At 55.6% G+C, this 21,382-nt stretch overlaps 1 protein-coding gene across 10 annotated transcripts in view; it reads left to right on the top strand.

The window, feature by feature from the left end:
- ADARB1 (adenosine deaminase RNA specific B1) overlaps positions 1–21,112 on the top strand; it is a 117,522-nt gene extending 96,410 nt beyond the window's left edge. For 6 of the 10 annotated variants that reach the window (XM_074323293.2, XM_074323255.2, XM_074323116.2 and 3 more), the window contains 3 exons: positions 9,028–9,209; positions 16,629–16,763; positions 17,565–21,112. In XM_074323293.2, the coding sequence (XP_074179394.2) occupies positions 9,028–9,209; positions 16,629–16,763; positions 17,565–17,857 (610 nt within the window). In that variant the 3' untranslated portion in view covers positions 17,858–21,112. Of the gene's footprint in view, positions 1–9,027; positions 9,210–10,472; positions 10,550–16,628; positions 16,808–17,564 lie in introns of those variants that run through there. The other 4 variants (XM_074323325.2, XM_074323304.2, XM_074323368.2 and 1 more) reach the window with 2 other exon arrangements.
- Positions 21,113–21,382: the final 270 nt, after the last annotated feature.

Genomic DNA, 21,382 nt, shown 5'->3' with positions numbered 1-21,382 from the left:
CCGCCGCCCCCCCCCGCCCTGCCACCGCCCCCCCCCCCGCCCTGCCGCCGCCCCCCCGCCCTGCCGCCGCCCCCCCGCCCTGCCGCCGCCCCCCCCGCCCTGCCGCCCTGCCACCGCCCCCCCCCGCCCTGCCACCGCCCCCCCGCCCTGCCGCCGCCCCCCCCCCCCCGCCCTGCCGCCGCCCCCCCCCCCCCCCCGCCCTGCCGCCGCCCCCCGCATTCTTTGAAGGACTAAGGGTCTAGAAAGGGGCTCCAGGGCCCCCGCGAGGGGACAGAGGTGGGCCTTTACCAGGAGGCTCTGGGCCTCCCACTGCAGCCCTTTAGAACAAGCATCTCAGTGCTTATTGTTGTTTTAATATGTGGGCTTCTGGGGTGAACTGATGTGTTTCACTGTGACATTTTAAAGCAATTTGCTCCCAGAGAAAACAGTTTCCTCATTCGTTGTAGATGCCTCTCGAATGAGCCTGCTCACCATTCAGTTAACATTTTGGGTATTTACATTTTAGGAATCATGTGACACCATCACTGGTGTTGTGTTGTGCTTCGAGCACAGAGCACCCAGGTGTGGCAGGGCGAGGCTGGGCGTGTCCCTGAGAAGGGTTACATTTCAGAAGCCTGGTTCCACTCAGGTTGTAGGAAGCCGGGTTTCTTCAGACACTGGTCTCAGGGCAGCAGATCTTTACCCTTTAACAGATGTTTATTGAGAACGACTAATGAGCGGATGGTAGAAAGGCATGTAAAATGGAACACGTCCTCTGTCTTCAGAGTTCTCCGTGGCCGTGGCCAACAACCCCTGACGGCCCTTCCCACAGTCTCAGAGCTGATGCGCGTACGTGCACATCTTCTCAGTTGGGCTTGAGCCTGTGTTGATTTTCTCTAATGCGTCTTGTCAGGGAATCTCAGGATGGAGCCGCACTCATCCTGCACTGTAGGCCACCCTCCCATCCCGAACCCCAGCACAGGTGCCTCCAAGATGTGTCTGCGTATTACGTGGCCTTCGCACCCACCTTCCATGTGCTTTCGTGTGTGTGTGTGTGTGTGTGTGTGTGCATGTGTGTGTCCTTGAAAAATACACAGTGGTGTCACTTTGGGGTGTTTGTGTGTGTGTGGTTAATTTATAGAAATGGTATTGTCTTTCAATCCCATTTGTATCTTGTATTTTCATTCAGCCCCGGGTTTGGGGGACTGTCCCTGACGCTGTAACGGCAGCTGCTGATGACTACTACTTCTTAGTCCTGGGCCATGCAAAGTCCGTTCCCTAACGAGGGAAACTTGGACTTCCCCCAACTCCCTCTGCAGGGCGGCCTTGAACTCCCATAGACACAGGTCACGATAGGCCTTTGCTGTCCAGGAGTCACACGCGTGTGGGACTTCACAGAATCCCATCACACGCACCCAGATGGTCACACCAGCTACACTCACACAAACAGCGCACGAGGTTAGCGCCCCACATTTTTAAACAGCTGTCTTGTGGTTTTAGTGGACGTTTCTCTTCTCACCAGGAATGTCCAGCATCTCAGCCACCCATCTGGCCCCTTTGAATCACCCATTTGTATCCTTTCCACTTGTCTTTGGACCTCAGGCCTTTTCCATCTGGATGTACACAAGGTCCATTTATAGTTTACATTGTAAATCCTGAATGGTTTGAGACGATTTGGTGTCTTCTCCAAGTCCAAGCCCGTGTCTTAACTTTATACCAACTTTTATTGCATAGAAACCCCTAATTTTGATGTAACTTTATCCATTAATTTGTCACCCTGAGATCTGTTCCTTTAGGGGCTTATTTAAGAAATTCCTCCTCAGATTAATGGCATAAAAAGATTCTCCTATACGTTTTTCTAAAACCTTTATGATTTTACTTTCACATCTAAGCCTTGAATACATTTGTATTGTAAGTAAGAATAGCTTTATAATTGTAATATAGTGAGTCAGCTTTCCCTGTACCATCCATCGAGTAATCATTCCCTCACTGATCTGTGAGGGCACCTCTGTCGTATGCTCAGCTCCCTTACGACGATGGTTCTGTTCCTACCCTCCCGATTCTGTATCAGCCTATCGGTAGCTGGAGTTGCACAAATTTTGTGGTATTTGTTATTCTGACATTTTAATGTGTTTGAAGTTCTGGTTGGATACGATTGACATTCTTTATTCTTTTTTTCCAAACTTTTGGTAGCTTTTTACGAACCTTTGTTCTTCTGTGCATATTTTATAATCAGCTTGTCAAGTGTCTCCAAGTATCTTCCTGAGATTTTATATGGAATTGCATTGAAACTATGGATTGAAATGGAAAGAATTGACATAAAGTTAAATCCGTCCATCCGTGAATATCATCATGTTAGGCAATTTTTGACAGATGAATTCCTAGAACTTTATACTTTCTGTGTTAGTGTGATAATTATCTTATCTGCTCTATATTCTGTATAATTAATTATCCCTAGTGTAGATAAAACCATTGATTTTTTAAATTGTAAACAATATAAAATTTACCATCTTAGCCACTTTTAAGATATTTTTATGAGCAGTTTTAGATTTATAACAAAATTAAGACAAAGGTTCAGAGATTCCCATGTACCCCTCCCCCACACACTTGTCAGCACCCCCACCAGATGGGACACTTGTTACAACTGATGAACCTACAGTGACCCGTCATCACCCCACACCCATAGTTTACATCAGGGTCACTCTTGGTGGTGTTCTTCTGTGGATTTTGACAAATGTGTGGTGCCATGTACCCAACCGTCTTTGTAAGGTCAAACACGGGGTACAGCCCAGGTGGCCCTGAGTGTGGGGTGAGCAAACGGCGGTCTCTCCGTGCAGCGGAGCACCGCTCAGGAAAGAAGAAAAAAGAATGGACAGTGAGGTATACAATGTGGGCAGGTCTCAGAACAGCCGTACTTACGACTAAAAGCACCCAGGCCACAAACACAGTCCCTGTGTGGTTCCATTTATGTAAATTCCTGGAAAATGCAAACAAATCCACGGAAAAGCAGCTCAGTGGTAGCCCAGGGTGGGGCCAGAGTAAGAAGGGACAGTAAGGAAGGAATGCAGCAAGGGGTGAGGACACCTTGGGGTAACGGTCTCCTGGGTGTGTGTGTCAGAATTGTCCAATTGTGTGCTTTAATGTGTGTGATGCACTGCATGTCACCTGCACCTCGGGGGCTCACAGAAGGAGACACTGCAGTGGGGATTACGAAATGACCATAAGGAAATGACGAAAGCACCACAGCCAGTGGGTTAGAAAGAGAAAAGCACAACAAACCCAGCTAAGGAGGAGGAAGGGAACGAAGATTCACAGCAAGTGGTGAATCTGCCCGGTGTCAGGTCTTTGAAAAGGAGAATAAACTGGACAGAACTCGGGCAGGTCTGAGCACGAGCAAAGGTGGAGGGCGCGGCTGAAGTGTGTTAGAAACGAAGAGGGGAGTGAGGGGCCCGCAGAGACTAACCTACTAGCCTACGCTGCGGGTCGTTCTAATGATGGTGGTGGCCGGTCCTTACCAGTGTTCAAAGCTGAGATGAAATTAAAAATATTCTAGAAAAGTGTACCTTCCTAAAATTGACTCAGGCATAGGTAGAAATTTTGAATAGAATTATAGCCATTTAAAAAAGTAAACCAGTCACCTTCATACCCCCAGGAAAGAAGGAATTGAAGAAAATCAAAGAAAGGGGGCAGCAGTAGAGAAAGAGGAAACTGCTCTCCCAGATGGGCTTGACATGCGTCTCCACGTCATTGGGGGGCCACTTTTTATATCATCTTTTCTGGACATTACAACGCTAGGGAAACGTGTGTCCCCAGCTCACGTTCTGGGATTATAACACCTTTTCCCCCAAACCAGACAAGGACAGTAAAGGAAACAGAATGACAAGCTGGCCTCAGTTATAAAACACACAGAACCACACTTACACGACCTGAGCCAAGTTCAAACCAAACCCAGTCACGTATTCTTAATAGTTCAGTCAGTTTCTCCAAATCTGTAACTTGAGCCCTCGTCATTTTTCATAGCACTTGAACATCTTGTGCCAACCCTCAGATGGAAAAGGAACGATGTAACCCTGAGTGTGATTGGCAGAGGCAAGTGGCACATTGTCTGGAAGGAAACCCGTGGACACATGACGCCCCCTTAGCATGAGGTTTGCCTACAAACTGGATGGAAGTTTACTTCTCTGTGTCAGAAAATTCCGTGCACAGCACGTTGTCCAGAGGCTGGATCCCATCTTCCTGGCACCTTCTATGTGCAGGGTCCCAGTCCTGGGCACAGCCAGGCCCCAAGCATCGGGGCTGATCCCCAGCAGAGGGCGGGAGCACAGAAGGGGGCCACCTGGGCATGCCCCCAGCCCACTCGCCCGAGGCTCTTGGTCTGAAGATTGGGGGGGACACAGGGCGGCAGCCGTAGTCTCTGCTGTACCTGGGGCTCGTGAAGAGATGACCTGGTCGACAGACAGTCCTGGCGCGATGGACAAAGAAAAGCGAGGCCGCTGCTCAGCACGAGGAGTACATTCCAGACAGACCAGGACCTGGACGTGGAAAGTGGTACCTGGCAGTTTTTATGGCTTCCATCTCAGCAGGATCCTTAAACAAGGCATGGGAAGCCCAAATTATTTAAAAAACATGAATAAATTTCACTAAATTGAAATTTTAAAAGTAACTTACCAAATGCCCATATAGTGGAAAGGAAAACCCCACACTGGGAAGAGATTCTGACCCCTCAAACCAACACCCAGTGAGCACCCGGATGATAAAGGGAACAGCTCGTCATGCAGGGGCGTGGCCGGGAGGGGCGTGGCCGGGAGGGGCGTGGCCGGGAGGGGCGTGGCCGGGAGGGGCGTGGCCGGAGTGACAGGCCTGTTCCACCTCTCGTCTGAAATGGGTTCAGACCAGAGGTGGCACACATGCACGCAATTATCAGTCAAAATCCACGGATGTCACCCCTCGATCTGTGTCTGTCACTGTTTGCGGATGACACATCATTGCAAGGACAAAGCAAAGAAAAGCCAGGAGGCAAGAGCAAGGAATGGTCCTAGAAGGGACAGCGTGGGGCAGCAGCCACCGCCGGCCCCTCCGACGCCAGGCATGTGGTCGCCACACCACGCAGCTTCAGGTCTACGAGTCACAGCGGTTGTGACGCTCCTGGAGCCAACGCAGCCCCACGGGCTCCGGCATCGGCTGCCCAGGTACCCACCCTTCTCCCTGACTTGGCTGCAAATTGGGGGTTGTCTCGACCCCTCTCAGGTTCAGTAACATGCTACAACAGCTCACAGAACTCCGGGAAAACAGTTTACTTCATTTACCAGTTTATTGTAAAGAACACAACTCAGAAGAACCCCCTGGGAGAGGCGCCAGCAGGGGGCATCAGGGCCAGGAGTGCTTACCCATCCCCAGCGCCCGCCTCCCAGCGCCTGGGGCTCACCAGCCCAGAAGCTCCTGAGCCCGTGGATCGTGGGTTTTATGCAGATTTCCATCATGTCACGACTGATTAATCTTTGGTCATTGGTGATTAATTTAGTCTCCAATTCTTCTCCCCTTCCCGGAAGTGGGGGGGCTAGAAATTCCCCCCTCTTGTCACCTGATGAGTTTCCCTGGTGACCAGCCCCCATCCACCTAGAGTGACCTCATTTGCATAAAATCAGGTGTGGTTGAAGGGGGCTTAATATTCAATATTGCACCAGGGCAGCACTGGCCTGGCAGCCAGGAAGCTGCCCGCTGGCCGTAGTCCAGTCCTGTTCTGGCCCAACCCTGTGAAATGAAGAGCCTCCTGAGTGGCCATCCCGGAGGAGAGGCTAGTGGGCAGCTGGTGCTGGATGACGTGACCTGTATCTCTTCCAGAGGGACAGCTGTGTGCCAGATGCCAGGGCCTGAGGGCGGGGGCGGGGTGGGGTGGGCGGTGCAGTGCTGCTGCTGGGGTCACCAGGCGCCATGCACGGGCAGTTTGGTGATGAAGGTGCGTGACCCCACCCCTCGCCGCAGGTGCAAGGGGCGTGGCGCCGAGAGTGAGGTGACTGCAGCTAGCGCCCCTGTGCTCGGGGCTGCGCAGAGCTGGGGGAGGAGGCAGGGGGCACCCCTGAGGGCAGGCAGCTTGCTTCCTCAGAGCTGCCCTAGCAGGGGTCCTGGAGGGGGCAGCTCTCATGGGACAGGGGGCTCAGGTGAGCCCTATGGAGGCTGTGTGTCAGCTTGCCAGAAGTGGGGCGCTCTCCAATTGGTGGGGGGCACACCAGGCTGTGTGTGTGTGGTCCCAAGTTGGAAGCAGGGACGACCATGAGGGAGCTGGCAGTCACTAAACAGGCTGTGACAGTCCTGGGCCAGTTGTCCCTCCTGTGACTGCTCTGGCCTCTGTCTGGCCACTCACTCAGCCACTCAGAGCTGGGCACTTGACAGACCCTGGCACAGACCAGCGTGACTGCATTCCGAACCCCGTAACCTTGTCCTCCAAGAAACGAGGTCACGAAGAGGACCAAAGGCCTGCTGGCGGCAAACACGGCTGGGCCACCTTCCTTACCACCTAAGTGCTTCTTCCCAGTGTCACCCTAGCACCTGTCACCGGCAAACTGCTATGGACCCTGCACCCTCCTCCACAGGGGGGCCGGCAGGGAGGTGGGGGCGACGCGTGGCAGGCACCCATCTGTGCCAAGTTTCCCATCTTTGCAGAGCTTTACCTGGGGACGTTTGGTGGTCTAGAGCCTGGCTGCATCAGTGCACACCCCTTGGCCGTCACTGGCGTCCCTTGGCCGTCACTGGCGTCCCTTGGCCGTCACTGGGCCTTTTTGCTCCGGGTGCAGCGGTCCTCCTGGTCTCCATTGTCTCAGTGGGGAGCCTGTCAGCAGCGATGTGCTGTGCACCCCACTTCCCACCCGGGGCTGCGCGGAGCAGGCAGAAACTCCTGCAGTTCTCTGATGGAGCATGTGTTCCAAATTAACGACTCGTAACAAATAGAGGTTTCTGCAAGATCACTATTTTAAAGCCAGCCCCAGAGGATGAATCCAGTTTAAAGATGGCCTAAATCCACACACACGCTTCTCAATTTATATAGAAAGGGTGCCCTGTGGTTTCGTGAGCATTGGATCATTTCATGGTTTTCCGTGTAAGGTAGGAAAACCTGTGTTTTAATGTTTTAGAGGGTGTCGTAGGAATCGGAGGGGTTGTCTGCCCAGCCCATATTTACTGACCTGTGTGTGGCAGGTGCGCACTGTGAGTGCTGGGACAGACCAGTGAGTAAATGATGAGCCCCTCCCCCGGGGAGCTTAGGACTGGGGTGGCTGGGGGCACAGGTGATAAAAACTAGCGCCCTAAGAAATGCAGGAAGTTAGAGGCGGGTCACCAAGAGGGGCTTTCTGCAGAGAGAGATGGGGGGACGGTGGCCGGGGGCTGTCCAGGGACCGTGTTCAGGCTGAAGGGTCTGAGGGTAGTGGCTGTTGTGGGAGAGCAGGGAGCCTGGGAGGTGCCTTTGGGAGGGAAGGATGGAGGAGGAAGCCAGGTCAGCTCAGACAGCTGGGCTGGCCGCTGTCGGAATGAGAACACGGAGTGTTGTGGGGGCCTGCGCAAAGGAGTGACCTCAGCGGGCCTGTTTTCACAGGGTCAGGTGGCCGCTGCCGGGGATGGGCGCTGGGGTGGGGGCTGTAGTCACCACAAACGAGAGGGTAAAGTGGGCAGGAGGCCTGACGTGTGCTCCGGGACCGGCTGCAGCCCCTGGGTCTGTTCTGAAAGGGGCTCCCACAGGCTTGCTGGCCGCTGGCCTGGGACGGAGCGAGGAGGCGAGCAGGGCTCGGCGGGTTTGGCCTGAGTGGCCTGAGCTGCGGAGCCAGGCGCTGCGTGGGCCAGGACTTGGGGCAGCGCTCGTGCAGATGCCATTCGCCCGCGCCGCTGCCTGATTCCAGCCCTGACCACTCGGCGGTGCCTCCTGCCTTCCTGAGGCCGAGACGCCACAGAGCTGGTGGCTGCGCCCTGAGAGTGGACTCGGGGAGGGCGAGACAGAGGGCAGCTCTAATGCCGACAGCGGCCTCGCTTCTGACCGGGCCACTGCTGAGGGGACCCCTGTCCGCCCCGTCGCCCCTTCCCTACCCTGCAGGCAGATCACGTCCACTAAATGAAGCAGTGCCACCACTGTACCCAGAGCCCTTCGGTCGCTCCCTACTGCCCTGCAGTGGCCCCGGCTACTCCCAGCTGCCTGGCCCCACCACTCCCTGGGCCTGTCCCTGTGGTCACCCCGGCGTCCCCTCCTGGCTCTGGGCTGGGCTCCCGCCCTTCACCTCACAGCCCCTCTGGGAACCTTCCCAAGAGTCGGCACCCTCTGCATTTTCATGGAACCTGCAGTCCCTCAGCTCCTAGTTCTTAGTCATGGGTGTGCTTTTTCACTGGTGTCCCCGTCCACACAGCTCACGGGCTCCAGGGACATGTGGGCTGGGTGGGCTCTGCCCCCGTGGACTTAGTGCCCAGCATTGAGGTGCTGGCATGTGGACCCCCAGCTGCCAGGTGTTTCTCTGTGTGGGGCTCAGACAGGGCAGTGTCATGTTTGTGAGATGGCGTGTGCATCTGAGCCCAGAGGGACACCTGGATTGTCGGTGAGGTGCATGATGGGTGTGATGTCATGGGGTCACTGCTCACCTCCCTCTCCCAGTGCCGTTCCAGCAGTGGCCCTGCTGCCGTCCCCTGCAGGCAGGTGACAGGTGTGGCTGACTTGCCTCCGTGTGTTAAACAGCCTGACTCTGAGCTGTCCCCAAGGAAGTAATGGTTTGGTGTTTTCAAGGACTCTTTTAGAGCGACCCCTCTTATTGGAAGTAATAAAATGTTTACTTTCCTCTTTGATTTCCTCTCAAGAAATGGGGCTCACAGATACCTCGTTAGAACTAGTCTGCAGTCAGTGTGTCACCATGGCAGACGTCATTCCACAGCCTAAAATCAGTTTACGAAGATTTTTGTCTTTCAAATTCTAAGTTGCTGAGTCGGTATTCAGCTGCTGCTTTTAAGTTGGCCGACATGTTCTGCATTGCGGGGCGTGAACACGCTGCGCCCTCCGCTGAGTGTGGCATCTGCCTGCAGGTGGAACGTGGTGGGCGTCCAGGGCTCCTTGCTCAGCATCTTCGTGGAGCCCGTCTACTTCTCGAGCATCATCCTGGGCAGCTTGTACCACGGGGACCACCTGTCCAGAGCCGTGTACCAGCGGATCGCCAACATAGAAGACCTGCCCCCGCTGTACGTCCTCAACAAGCCTCTGCTCAGCGGCAAGTATCTGTGTGCCCGTGTCACCTGTCACTGACCCGTGTTTCGCAGTGTGCATGCTGTACACGTACAGGCACCATAGGGACCTGCTCTGTGGGGCAGCGCGTCCCAGGACAGCCTGGGCTGCTCTAGTGGGCCTCTGAGGCCATTACGGGGTCCATCGGCAGGCTCTCCCTTAGACTGCAAGCCATCACTCCTGGCGAAACCGCAGGGAGGTGACAGGATGGGCCAGGACAGGTGGGTGTCGGGTGTGACAGGATGGGCCAGGACGGGCGGGTGTGTCGGGTGTGACAAGATGGGCCAGGACGGGTGGGTGTCTCACGGAGGTGACAGGATGGGCCAGGACGGGCGGGTGTATCGGGGAGGTGACAGGATGGGCCAGGACGGGTGGGTGTGTCGGGGAGGTGACAGGATGGGCCAGGACGGGCGGGTGTGTCGGGGAGGTGACAGGATGGGCCAGGACAGGCGGGTGTGTCGGGGAGGTGACAGGATGGGCCAGGACGGGTGGGTGTGTCGGGGAGGTGACAGGATGGGCCAGGACAGGCGGGTGTATCGGGTGTGACAGGATGGGCCAGGACGGGCGGGTGTGTCGGGTGTGACAGGATGGGCCAGGACGGGCGGGTGTGTCGGGGAGGTGACAGGATGGGCCAGGATGGGCCGGTGTGTCGGGGTGGTGACAGGATGGGCCAGGACGGGTAGGTGTGTCGGGGAGGTGACAGGATGGGCCAGGACAGGCGGGTGTGTCGGGGAGGTGACAGGATGGGCCAGGACGGGCGGATGTGTCGGGGAGGTGACGGGATGGGCCAGGACTGGCGGGTGTGTCGGGGAGGTGACAGGATGGGCCAGGACGGGCAGGTGTGTCGGGGAGGTGACAGGATGGGCCAGGACAGGCCGGTGTGTCGGGGAGGTGACAGGATGGGCCAGGACGGGCGGGTGTGTCGGGTGTGACAGGATGGGCCAGGATGGGCGGGTATGTCAGGTGTGACAGGATGGGCCAGGACGGGCAGGTGTGTCGGGTGTGACAGGATGGGCCAGGACGGACGGGTGTGTCAGGTGTGACAGGATGGGCCAGGATGGGCCGGTGTGTCGGGGAGGTGACAGGATGGGCCAGGACGGGCGGGTGTGTCGGGTGTGACAGGATGGGCCAGGACGGGCGGGTGTGTCGGGGAGGTGACAGGATGGGCCAGGACGGGCGGGTGTGTTGGGGTGTCTTGCACTTGCCTATACGCCCTTTGTTACTGGTTTGCTTGTTGTTTTTCTTATAGAATGTCAGTGGATAACAGTAAAGTGAACGAGAGCTTTTGAATTCAAGGGTCGTAACTTCTCAGTTCACCCTTTTAAAGGACACAGTTAAGGTACTTTTATCCTTTTGAAAATGTCATTTCACTACTTGTGGAAGCTCAGAACTAAATTGTAATCCTGGACTGGGTGTGTTCCACTGGTGTGCGTGTGCCGTGCCTGTTCTGTGGCGCCTGGCGGGTAACTGCCCTGACTGGAGTAAAGCCTTTCACTGGAAATGGGGCTCTGGGAGCACGTGGGCCACGCACAAATGGAGAAAAGCAGAGGTCACCTCAAGTCAAATTTCACAGCTCCCCAACCTTAACTATTAATTTTTAAGGAAGAAACATAGATTCTGATGAAACTTGACAGTGGATGAGCTGAAATTGTGGCATCCACATGCATTAAGCTTCCCATGGAAGACACGAAGTGTCATTGGTTGTGTGTTCGTTTATGAATTTGTCAGGGGTCGGGAAATAATTCTCCCCATGTAGTCCTGTATCCTACGTGTGAGGGAAGAGCACTTTGTTTAGTTTCAGCTGTCACGTCTTTCACATTCAGTCACTTAAAACACTGTATGTGAAATCCATGGCACATGGAGGGTGCTCAGAAATGTCGCTAGTTAGCGCCTGTGTGCTGTCTGACACCTGAAGTCTGAGTGGGGCCGTTTTGCTGAGGAGCGTTGTAGGGTACTGACGGGAGAACTCGTCTATAAAAGGCAAATTATTTTTATCATGTCACATGGACATGAAGTGCGTGGCTGGCTCTAAAGCGATACTGGAAAACAGCATTTGCCAGGGAGGCAGTTGGCGTGCTCTGCGTGTTTGTCAGATAGGAAGTGAGTAACAGAACACAAGAACCTGCTCTCAGTCACCTGTCCCCACCCATGCTCTCCTCTAACCCCGAAGCCTAAAGCAACCTGCCATGCGGTTGGGGCCCACGCCTCGCTGGCAGCGTGGCACTCGGGTTTTTCTTCCTCCGCCTGGTGACTAGGACAGACCACCTTCCGCCCTAACCTCTGTGCATGAGCATGGGAGAATTCTGTGAAGCATAGGGACACCGCTCGAGTGCCAGGAAGCAGAATGTCTCTCGAGTGCTGATGCGACAGCGTCAGAGGGGCATTGCAGTCTGTTCTGGAATGCAAACTGGTTTTACTTTGGGCAAATGCTATGTTTGGGACAGTGGTGTTTCACTGTTGTTTTTCCTTGAAGAGCATTAAATCGGTATAGTGGGTAACTTTGGCAAAGACACCTGCAGACCAGCGCAGTCCCATGGGGTTGGCAGGGGACGGACGACGCAGCAGGGCAGGGCCAGGCAGTGCCTTCCTTCGCGGACCCAGCGGTTGGCCTGACAGCTGTGGGAACCCACTGTCACCACAGACAAAGGGGACTGAGCGGGAGGGTCTGCAGGGCAGAGTGCTGGTGTCAATAGATCTGGGAGGTCACACACCTGTTCCCAGGACCCGGGGCTTGTTCCCTTCCGGCCCTGATGGGCACATGCAGTGTCAGCGTGTATCCACCACAGTCCATGCCCGGCGCGCATGTTTTTCATTGCATTTTATCACCAAGATCGTGTCCGTTAAAAAGGGAATGCAGTGTAAAGGCGCCCCGGGAATGTGCTGTCCTGAGGAGGGAAGGGACATAGTGCAGCACAGATGACTAATCAGCTCACACAAGATTATCTAAAGCCCAAAGCGAGTCACACGGACTTGGCAACGTTTAGGGACGGGCTCTTTTCAAAATGCTGCCAAGGGTAGAATGAGACGCATTTTGTTTGCAGCTCAGCGTAGAAACGTATTTTACTGTGAGAGCCTCTCGGTGGTGAGCGTAAGCCTTTGTGTCGCTCAGCGTGCCCTCCCCGGGCGTTTTGGAGACGGCGCCTGTGTCCTCTCCTGTCTTCTTTCCAGGTTAGTTTCAGACCCAGCGCCTGACACTTTCAGGACAGTCCGGCTTTTGTGTCACATGCTTTGGCCTGGAGGCTGTTTCTCGACTGGCCCAGTGTGCCATCCAGGCGCAGGGTGAACTCCAGAAGGGAGGCCGGTGGTCTTGTCTCAGTGCCGAGGCTGCTCTGGGGCCACCGGCGAGGGACTCCCTCAGTGCTGGCTTTACTGCCACCATTTTTACAAAACAGTAGCAAAGAAGCAGCCTAACAAAGCCCAGTCACTGCTTATAGTGCTGACAGCAGCGGACCCTTCTCAGGAGAGTGAAGCTTTCGGGGGTGGGGGGGGGGGGGGACAAGTATGAGTGAGGCAGGGATCTTACTTTCCAGGCGAGAACAGGCACTGAATGGTGATGAGACCCCTTTCCCCTGCCCCAGTTCTGGAGGCAGCAGTGACCAGGCCACATGACCTAGAGCAGAACGACTCCAAGGGGGCAAGACAGAGCGCACGGAGCCATCCTGCCCTTGTCTTACGTGTTTTCTGCCCGTTACACCTGCTTGCTATTGTTTTCCTCCCTTTCCTCTTGCTGGATTAATTACATTGTCTTTTTCTCTTTTTTGTCCACACTGGTGGTTTGGAAGTTCTAAATCTTACCTCTGTTTTACCCTTAATTTTAAACAAATATATTTAAAGCACTTTGAAAACAAAATCAGCATCAGGATTTAATCAGTATTCATGAGGGTCGCAGCCCGAGGCCAAGGAAAAGCTCAGGCTGGTTTTCACTCCACTTTCTCCCCACTCTCATCCTTCTAGACTCTGATGGCGGCATCCTGGGGTTGAGAGAGCCTTTCTCATTGGTCCTCAGCACGTTGTCTGCAGCTGTTAGGCTCGCGTGCGAGGGCCACTGGTTTCTAATCACCGTGTTCCGTGTCCAGGGTCTCCCCTCTCTGATTCCACACTCAGATTGACTTTTCGTTTTGCTGGAACACGTCCACATGCGGCACAGGGCAGGGCTGGCCGTCCTGGGCTGATTGGGGTGGTGCCCACAGCTGTCTCCACGTCTCCGCTCCGCCGTGCTCAGGCACGGGTTTGCCGCCTGTGGTCCCCTGGCTCCAGGCCTCCCAGGGCCTGAGTCATCCCCCACCCCCATGGTCTTCCGGAATCAGCCACCTCAATTTTCTCTCCTTTCTAGGGACCCCCCCTTCTTGTTTTCTCTCTGGTGGCATTAAACTGATCTCTTGCCCTTGACATCGGGACCGTTCCCGAGAGCCAGCACAGGGCTGTGGCTGCTTTCCTCCCCGCGCTCAGCTGTCTGACCGCCCATTCTACGTTACCCATGTGCCTGTCTGGGTTCTCCTCTCTGACCTGTGCTCTGTGTCTGCCCCCACCCCCACCCCTGGAGGATCACAGCCCAGGCCTCCTGCGTCGCGCTGTCCTTTCTGTCGGCTCTGCTCGGCCACGGCCATACCATGGGTATTCTGCTCTGTGGGACGTGTCGTTGTCTGGGGTCAGCCAGGGCCCCAGGACCCGCCTCCTGTGTGTCACAGCCACCCGCTCACATTCTCCCCCCGCCCCCCGCTTGACCCGCCTCTCTGTCCTAGGAAAACACTCTGTCTGGCCTTTCACTTCTCCTTCTGCGTCCATACTGGTGACTGGAACTGTCCAGAAAAGAGTTTCCTGAGAGGATTGAGTGTCCTGCGTGCCCATTACTAGGGACGTGGTGACCTCACGGTGCCTCCGATCCTGAGGTTCTATGGTCTGGGGTTTGCTGTTGTTTCTGAAAGTTCTCTATGTGGGTGTGTGATGGTAAAGTACAGTTACCTGTCTTACTGATGACATCCTGGAGGATTTCTCAACATTGGAAATCCCTTCTCCTGTTACCTGGGACATATTGGCGGCCGGGTGGGGACTTTCGATTTAATGCACCCTGTCCCATGTTGTTTTGGGGAACGCAGTCTGGGTGAGTCCTGCTTCCGCATGATGTGGGGGCTCCTGCCAGCCAGGTGGGCAGCAGCGCACACGTCACCTGGACCAGAGACGCGGTTCCTTCCCGCAGCTGCGTTTTGGCACCCCAGGGTCTCATCCAAGAGGGAAGTCTTATCCGGCCAGAGGTTCTCCTGCAGAGCCCTGGCACCCGTCTTGGATTAACGAAGGAGCAGGGGTGCGGCGGAGCTGGCGGGAAGGCCCCGAGACCAGCTCCGGGGACCCCAGGGGCCACAAACACCCCTGCTGCCTGGTCCTAACAGACGCTCGGGCCTCTGGACTGGTTTCAGTTACTTCTCTCCTCGGCTCAGGCCTTGCCTTTTTTGGCAAAAATTAGAATGAAAGTCTAGAAGGTGCTCTGCTTCTGGCTTAAGTGGCAGGTTTTTTCACAACTTTGGGACCCTGGGGTTCCGCAGACACGGAGGGGCTTAGAGGTCAGGTGGCCTGTGCCGCCCTCCCCTGGGGGCTGTACACCAGCTCCGTCTGCTTTAGCTCCTACAAGGGTTTCCATTCATTTGCAGCTAAAGGCCACGTTCAGCTGCAGTTGTGAACTCGACATTTTCCTGGTCGTGTAACAGATGAGTAACAGTTTCTCTTCCAGGAGTCTCTCTTACTACTCACATGTCGCTCCGTTTGGACCGCGCAGTGGTGGGTGAGGAGCCCTCGAGAATACCTGGAGGCAGGGTTAGAAGAAAGCCCAGCTTGTAGGGCCCTCACTGGCACCGCCGCTGCTGGGCCAGCTCAGCGTGCGTGCTTTTGCTCCGAGCGTCTGGCTCGGCGCACACTCTGCGACCGGCTCTCAGCCTGGCCTCAGCGTCTGCTGCCCCCACTTCCCGCACCTCATTACCCTACTTCTCACTTTGAGACCCCGAAAGACACCCTCTCTGTGTGTCAGTCCCCATGGACTGCTGGCCCCGTGGAATTGGAGAACTATGCTCTTGTGACCATTTGTGGGGACATTCTGCCCCAGAAAAAGCACGTGGTCAGTATTGGAAGCCAGGGCTAGCTATTTTCTTTTTGCCTTATTTTCTCAATTTTTGCTAAAGAGGGCACTTCATTTAGCTTAAAATATAGAAAGGTATTTGTCCTATTAGGTCTTACTTTTTCAGGTTAATGGACCACGTGTAGTTCTAATGAAAATGGTAGAACTCTAAGGTTTAAGGGTCAGTAAACAAGCACACCTGCCCCCCCGAGCCCCCCCGCCCCCCGCCCCACGACTGTGTTCCTGGAAGAAGACGACGTCTGTGACGCCTGGTTTCCTGTGTCCGCCTGACTAGCCCGGCGCCCAGAGCGCACACACTCTCAGCGTGTCTGAGGGGCTGTTTCCAGGTGAGGTGGCACTGGATGGGTGGGCTCAGTACGCCCACATTTCATCCTGAGGCCTCGATAGGACCAAGTGGGCTCACCTCAGCCCTTTTCCTACCTGGCTGATTGAGCTGGGACGTCTCAACTCACCGCCTGTGAGCTGGGACTCACCACTGGCGCCCAGGCTTCCGGCTGGCACACGGCAGGTCGTGGGACGTCTGAGTGCCATTATCGTGTACAGCTTGCTGGCTCTGTGTCGGGTCCCCATGTGACGGAGCAGTAGGTGGGACAGAGACTGTCTCTGAAGTTGGCAGTGGTCTCATTTCCGTGACTCAGACCTGCTGGAGATTGAACACGTTTTCTGTGAAGTCTATCACTGCTCAGCTCTGCAGAGCGTCGCTGACATGGTCATTGCCACGACTGAGTCAACTCAGACTCACTGCCCGGACTGCAGGGCATGAAACTCAGCGTTGGCTACAGAGGGTGGAAAGGAAGGCCGAGGCTCAGCGGGGGGTCAGACCCCCGTCCTACTCAGGGCCGACCACAGCCAAGCTGGCTCTGAGCTCTGCACACTGGAGAGAACCATGGCCTTGACGGGGTGAAAATCCAGGAACCCAGCCTTGGTCCCAGAAGTGTTGGGATGTGGTCAGAGGACACGCATGTGCCCTTGTTGACCGGTCGTGTCTTGTGTGTGGGTGTCGCTGTGCCAGGGGAGGGGGGCCGGGTGGCTGAGCTCCAAGCTGTGATGCACTGAGGAGCAGCCCCAGCGTGACTGAGGCCCCGAGCTGGCCCAGGAGTGGCTCGGCCTCTGTGACAGGCCGCCCAGCTTCCCAGCTCTGTCACCTAAGCAAGTTCAGGAGCGCTGTGAAGTCGCACGGTTTGGCCTTCCGTGGACCGTCTGCCCACCTCCCAGCCGAGCAGGGGTCTTGCCCGGCCTGCGGACTCCGTGTCACCTCGCCCTGTCTGTTGCTTCCAGGCATCAGCAATGCAGAAGCACGGCAGCCGGGAAAGGCACCCAACTTCAGCGTCAACTGGACGGTCGGCGACTCGGCCATCGAGGTCATCAACGCCACGACGGGCAAGGACGAGCTGGGCCGTGCGTCGCGCCTGTGTAAGCACGCGTTGTACTGTCGCTGGATGCGTGTACACGGCAAGGTACTGAGGTGTCCCCGCGGCAGCGCCTGCCGCCCCCACCGCTGTCCGTCTACACCCTTACCATCCTGTCACGGCCCCCCAGGTCCTCCAGACCCTCCTAGAACCTCCCATTCCTGCTGACAGTGTTCAGCTGAAAGGCTGGTGCTGGTTCCTCAAACTTAAAGCAGCTCAGCCCCGCCCTCCTGCTGGGAACCTGCTGTCACCTCAGCTGGAAGAGCCAGGCACCCTCCAGGCCGCAGTGCTGGGCACCTGCTGGGAAGGATTTTAAACCCGCTGGCACCAGCAGCAGCAGGGCCCTTTTTCCCCAAAACACCTTTATGTAGTAAGTCAATATATCACTAGTTTCTACTTATTTGTGAGTCAAGTTTATAGCATTTGTTTATTATGAAGCTGATGTTGAACTTGGCGTCGGTGGAGCAGACAAGTTGCAGGGCGCTCACAGGTGAGGTAGCCAGCCCAGGAGGCAGCCGTCCAGTGACAAAATGACAGTGACACCAGGGGTGTGGTTCCTCAGTAGATATGTGTTAACGTGGACCTTTCAGTCAAGAGCCGTGGGTCGCCAGAGCGCTGCCTGTTTATCCGGTAGCAGCTCGGCCCCGCGCAGGGGAGGGGGCGTCTAGGCTCTGCCCTGTGAAGAGCCCCTCGGGGTGGCGCCCCCAGAAGCAGCATAGGACCCAGCACCATCGTTGGACGCTCTGCTGCGTGTTCACCTTCCTGTCGCCGCCTCAACGGCTGTGCTCGCTCTGTCTCCACACAGGTTCCCTCCAACCTGACGCGCTGCAAGGTCTCCAAACCCAACATGTACCACGAGTCCAAGCTGGCGGCCAGGGAGTACCAAGCCGCCAAGGCCTGTCTCTTCCGGGCGTTCCTGAAGGCGGGGCTGGGCGCCTGGGTGGAGAAGCCCACCGAGCAGGACCAGTTCGCTCTCACCCCCTGACCATGCGTGGGACCTGGGCCCAGAGCCTCACATGTGGACTGGAGGCGGGCGTGGGAGTATCGGGCCGGGGCGGGCCGCCGCTGGCAGCTTGCAGCATCTCCCCTTTACAGTGACCAAGTGACCGCTTTCAATCTCAGTTTACGTTAGAAATTGAGTTCTATTGAGCAGGGCTTCTTTAAGCTTAGGAAACTAGAAATTACTTCATGTGAAATTCTTGAATAAATAATTTATTCAGAGCTAGGAACGTGGTTTATAAAATAAGTAACTATGTTCGGTCACTCTTTTGCCACATTATTTTAATAGTAATAAAAGCACTTCTAGATGGAGGAGGTGATAAAGTAGCGAGTAGTAACCTAAAGCAACATCTCCGCGTCCACACGCACCCCCCCAGCACCCCAGTAGGTCCACAGCCTGCCTGGGAGACGCTTCTGTGCTCCTGGTAGGGTCGTGGCATGGAAACCTTTCCTGGCTTTACTTTTAAATAATCAGAGATCACTGAGGCCATTCATTGGGGATTTTAAACAGTATTTATCTTTGGGGACGAGGAGTCCATTGCGCCATAAATGTCCTGGCTGCTGCTTCCTCCGAGCCTGGCGGCGATGAGCACCGCGCAGAGATCTCCACAGGACGGAAACAGATTCAAGTGCTAGATACTCATTTTGGAAAATACCAATGAAGGCACATTTTAAATTATTCCATCCAGCTTTATCAGACGTGTTTGAAATATAGGAAGTACGCAGGCTGAAAGCTGACGACACAGTGGGCCTCTGCTGCACGGTCACGGCAGGGAAGGGGGTGCTGCTAGCGTCCGGGGGACCCATGGGCAGACAGGACAGCCGGGGCCAGCTGAGCCAGGAGGTCGGGGCGGAGGGCCGGGTGACCCCACGCTGCACTCAGACCCTCGCTTTCCTGCTCCCACTCAGGCAAGAGGCAATGGTCCCCGCTCTTGGTTCTGTGGGCCCATGCGTGTCACAGGCAGAGACAGGGCAGACCCCACCCCATGGCGAAGTCCAGGCTGTCAGCACTTGTGTACCAGCGTCCTGTGCCTGTGATGGTCTCAGGAAATGCGGGACGGGACAGAGCAACCCGTCACTCAGCCTAGCCCCATACGCTCCTGGCACAGACAGACGCAGCCTCTGATGTCTCCGTGTCTGCACGGAGCCGTCCAGCGGGGCACGTCCGTCGTGGGGGGAGGGCTGTGGCGCACGTGGCTGGGGGCCAACCTGGTTCAGGGACAGGCGTAGCCCACACCAGCCTTCTCCCTTCCTTGCAGGGTGCTCGTCCTGAGCCAGAGGTGGCCTCAGGCCCCAGGCCGGTCCCCTCTGCGGGTATGGTCTGGCTCACGCGCGCTGGGGTTTTATTTCCATGGAACAGGAAGGATGTCTGTGGTGCCAACCTCCCCAGAGCAGGGCTTCGACACACCCAGAATGTCCTGGGAGGCCGTGCATTTGTATTCTCTCCATAAAGGGTATTTTTTCTAGTGGGGATTGGGAGATGGACTTAGTTTTTTTTAAAAAATGTGGGTTTTGATGACAAAACCCAGTGGAAATACCTTCCGTAGACACACACCTCCGGTGTGATAATGACTGAAGTCCGTGAGTCCCTGCCTCACTGTGTGTGGTCCCTGTGGCCCCCGAGCTGTGATCTGCACCTTTCTGGTTGGGTCTGTGGGACCAGCAGGACAGGCCCCATGCGGGGCTCAGCCCCGAGAGCCCCTAGGCGCCGCCCCGGAATCCGCCTTGCAATCCAGAGGAAGGAGGGAGGCAGGGCAGGGTGGGGGAGCCCCGGGGGAGGGGCAGGAGGGGTCAGAGCCTTCATGTGTGAGTCAGGCCACCTGCCCTGCTCCTGGGACAAGTGGGACAACTGCCCTGTGAGCTGGAGAAAAGGAAGGAGGCTTGGTTAACTCCCTGAGACCAATCAGGAAACGGCACTTTAGACTATCCTGTCTCACGTTCACTGCGCAGTAGATGGAGCCGGCCTTGGGGCACTGATCTGCACCCGGGGTCCTCAGTCTGGACTTGAGAGACTTAATGGCAAAGTTGACACAACCCAGGACTTGGTTTTTTAAAGAAAAACCCTACATTTTGAGTCCTTCTGACCAGCGTGGGTCGGGAGGGTTTGCGTTCTGTTAGCTAAATCTAAGTATTAGTTCCACAGACACTGGGCGTGGCTGCTGCCCTGCTGACGGGAACGTCCAGTTGAAAAGCAGACTGGGGCGGCAGGTTTGTGACATTTGTGACGTGAGCCAGTGTCCGCAGGACATCCTAGCCACCTCCTCAGCCCTAATCGCCTCTCAGGCAAGGGACGCCAAAGAGCTGCCGCTTTGATTCGGGTCTTGATTTACCTGACCGTCTTTTCCTATTTCAGATGTTTTTTTTACTGTCATCAAAAACATTTTAAAATGGGCCAGCCAACATGTCACACGCATTGATTTCTCTGGAATTTATTTTTATTCAAATAATGTTGTCGACCTCCAGACTGTAGAGTCTCTTTGTAAGGACTGCTGCTTGTACAGTGGTCCCAAATGGTCACACTGGGGAGGCCACGTCGTCTCAGGGCGGGTCTGACAGTGGGCTAGTGGGTGCCGTGGGGAGGCCGTGCGCCCCTTTGCTCAAAACAACAAAATACAGCACAAGGCTCTTTTCATCTCTAAAATATTTACACCAAAACATAAGGTCTGCCCCAATCATAAATTTGATCCAGCGAGAGAAAAACTTAGCTGTCTTTCCCATGTCTAAATTCTGTGAGGTCCGAGAATCTCCGAAAAGATTTGTTTACCGCCCCAACTATATAAATGGGGAAGGCAGAGTTCTGCCATCTTGCGTGTCCTTGTCCGTGGCCGGAGGCTGGCCTCAGCTCGCAGGGTTCTGTGTCCACATGACGGGACAGTCGGGAGCGGACTGGGTCTGACTTGGTGGTGACTTGGGGTCCTGTTCCTGACACTGCTGGCTGAACCTCCCATCTGCTGTTTGGAGGGACGAGCCGCCCGCCCCAAGGACCCCTGTTTGGACCCCCACGTGGGCCAGTTGTGTGTGAGGAACTGACGGCTGTCCTGGACATGACCCTGACGGCTAAAGGCACCGTCTGGAATGCTCCTGGAGTGACCCTGAAAGCTGCTGGCTTCTCCAGACATGAGGTTGTTTGCTTTCAATTTGACTCTAGAATTTGGACACTACATGTATGTAATTCATCCACGAAACCCATCGTTAAGATACACTCCTCAGTGTTCTCGTCTGTATATTGATGTACATACCACACGTTACCACCTGCATGAGCTCCTGCGCGCAGACCAGCGGGACCCAGCATGAGACGCTGTCACATAGACAAAGGATGTGCAATGTTCTCAATAAAATTCAAACATTTCACTACCACAGTGTTGTTGAGAATTTCTCTCCCTTCCCATTCTTTCTCTCGGTGCACTGGCCGGTCAGGGCTGGTCAGTCCTAATGAGTGTCCCTTGGAACCCCGAGGGTGAGTCCCAGCTCAGAGCTGCAGCCACTGTCTGGTCTTGTCAGTTTTGTTGCACGTGGCACCTCCCGTTTGGGAACAGGCTCTGTGGGTCCTCTCCCTTTGGACTCTGGGCTTCCTCACTGTCTTCCTGGACTTGTTGGCGGCTCCCATATGTAAGTTGTACAGAG

Source organism: Rhinolophus sinicus, chromosome 17 (assembly GCF_057876585.1).
Source record: "Rhinolophus sinicus isolate RSI-liver-muscle chromosome 17, RSI-T2T, whole genome shotgun sequence".
Lineage (NCBI taxonomy): Eukaryota > Metazoa > Chordata > Mammalia > Chiroptera > Rhinolophidae > Rhinolophus > Rhinolophus sinicus.
This window is presented reverse-complemented; position numbering and strand designations above follow the sequence as displayed.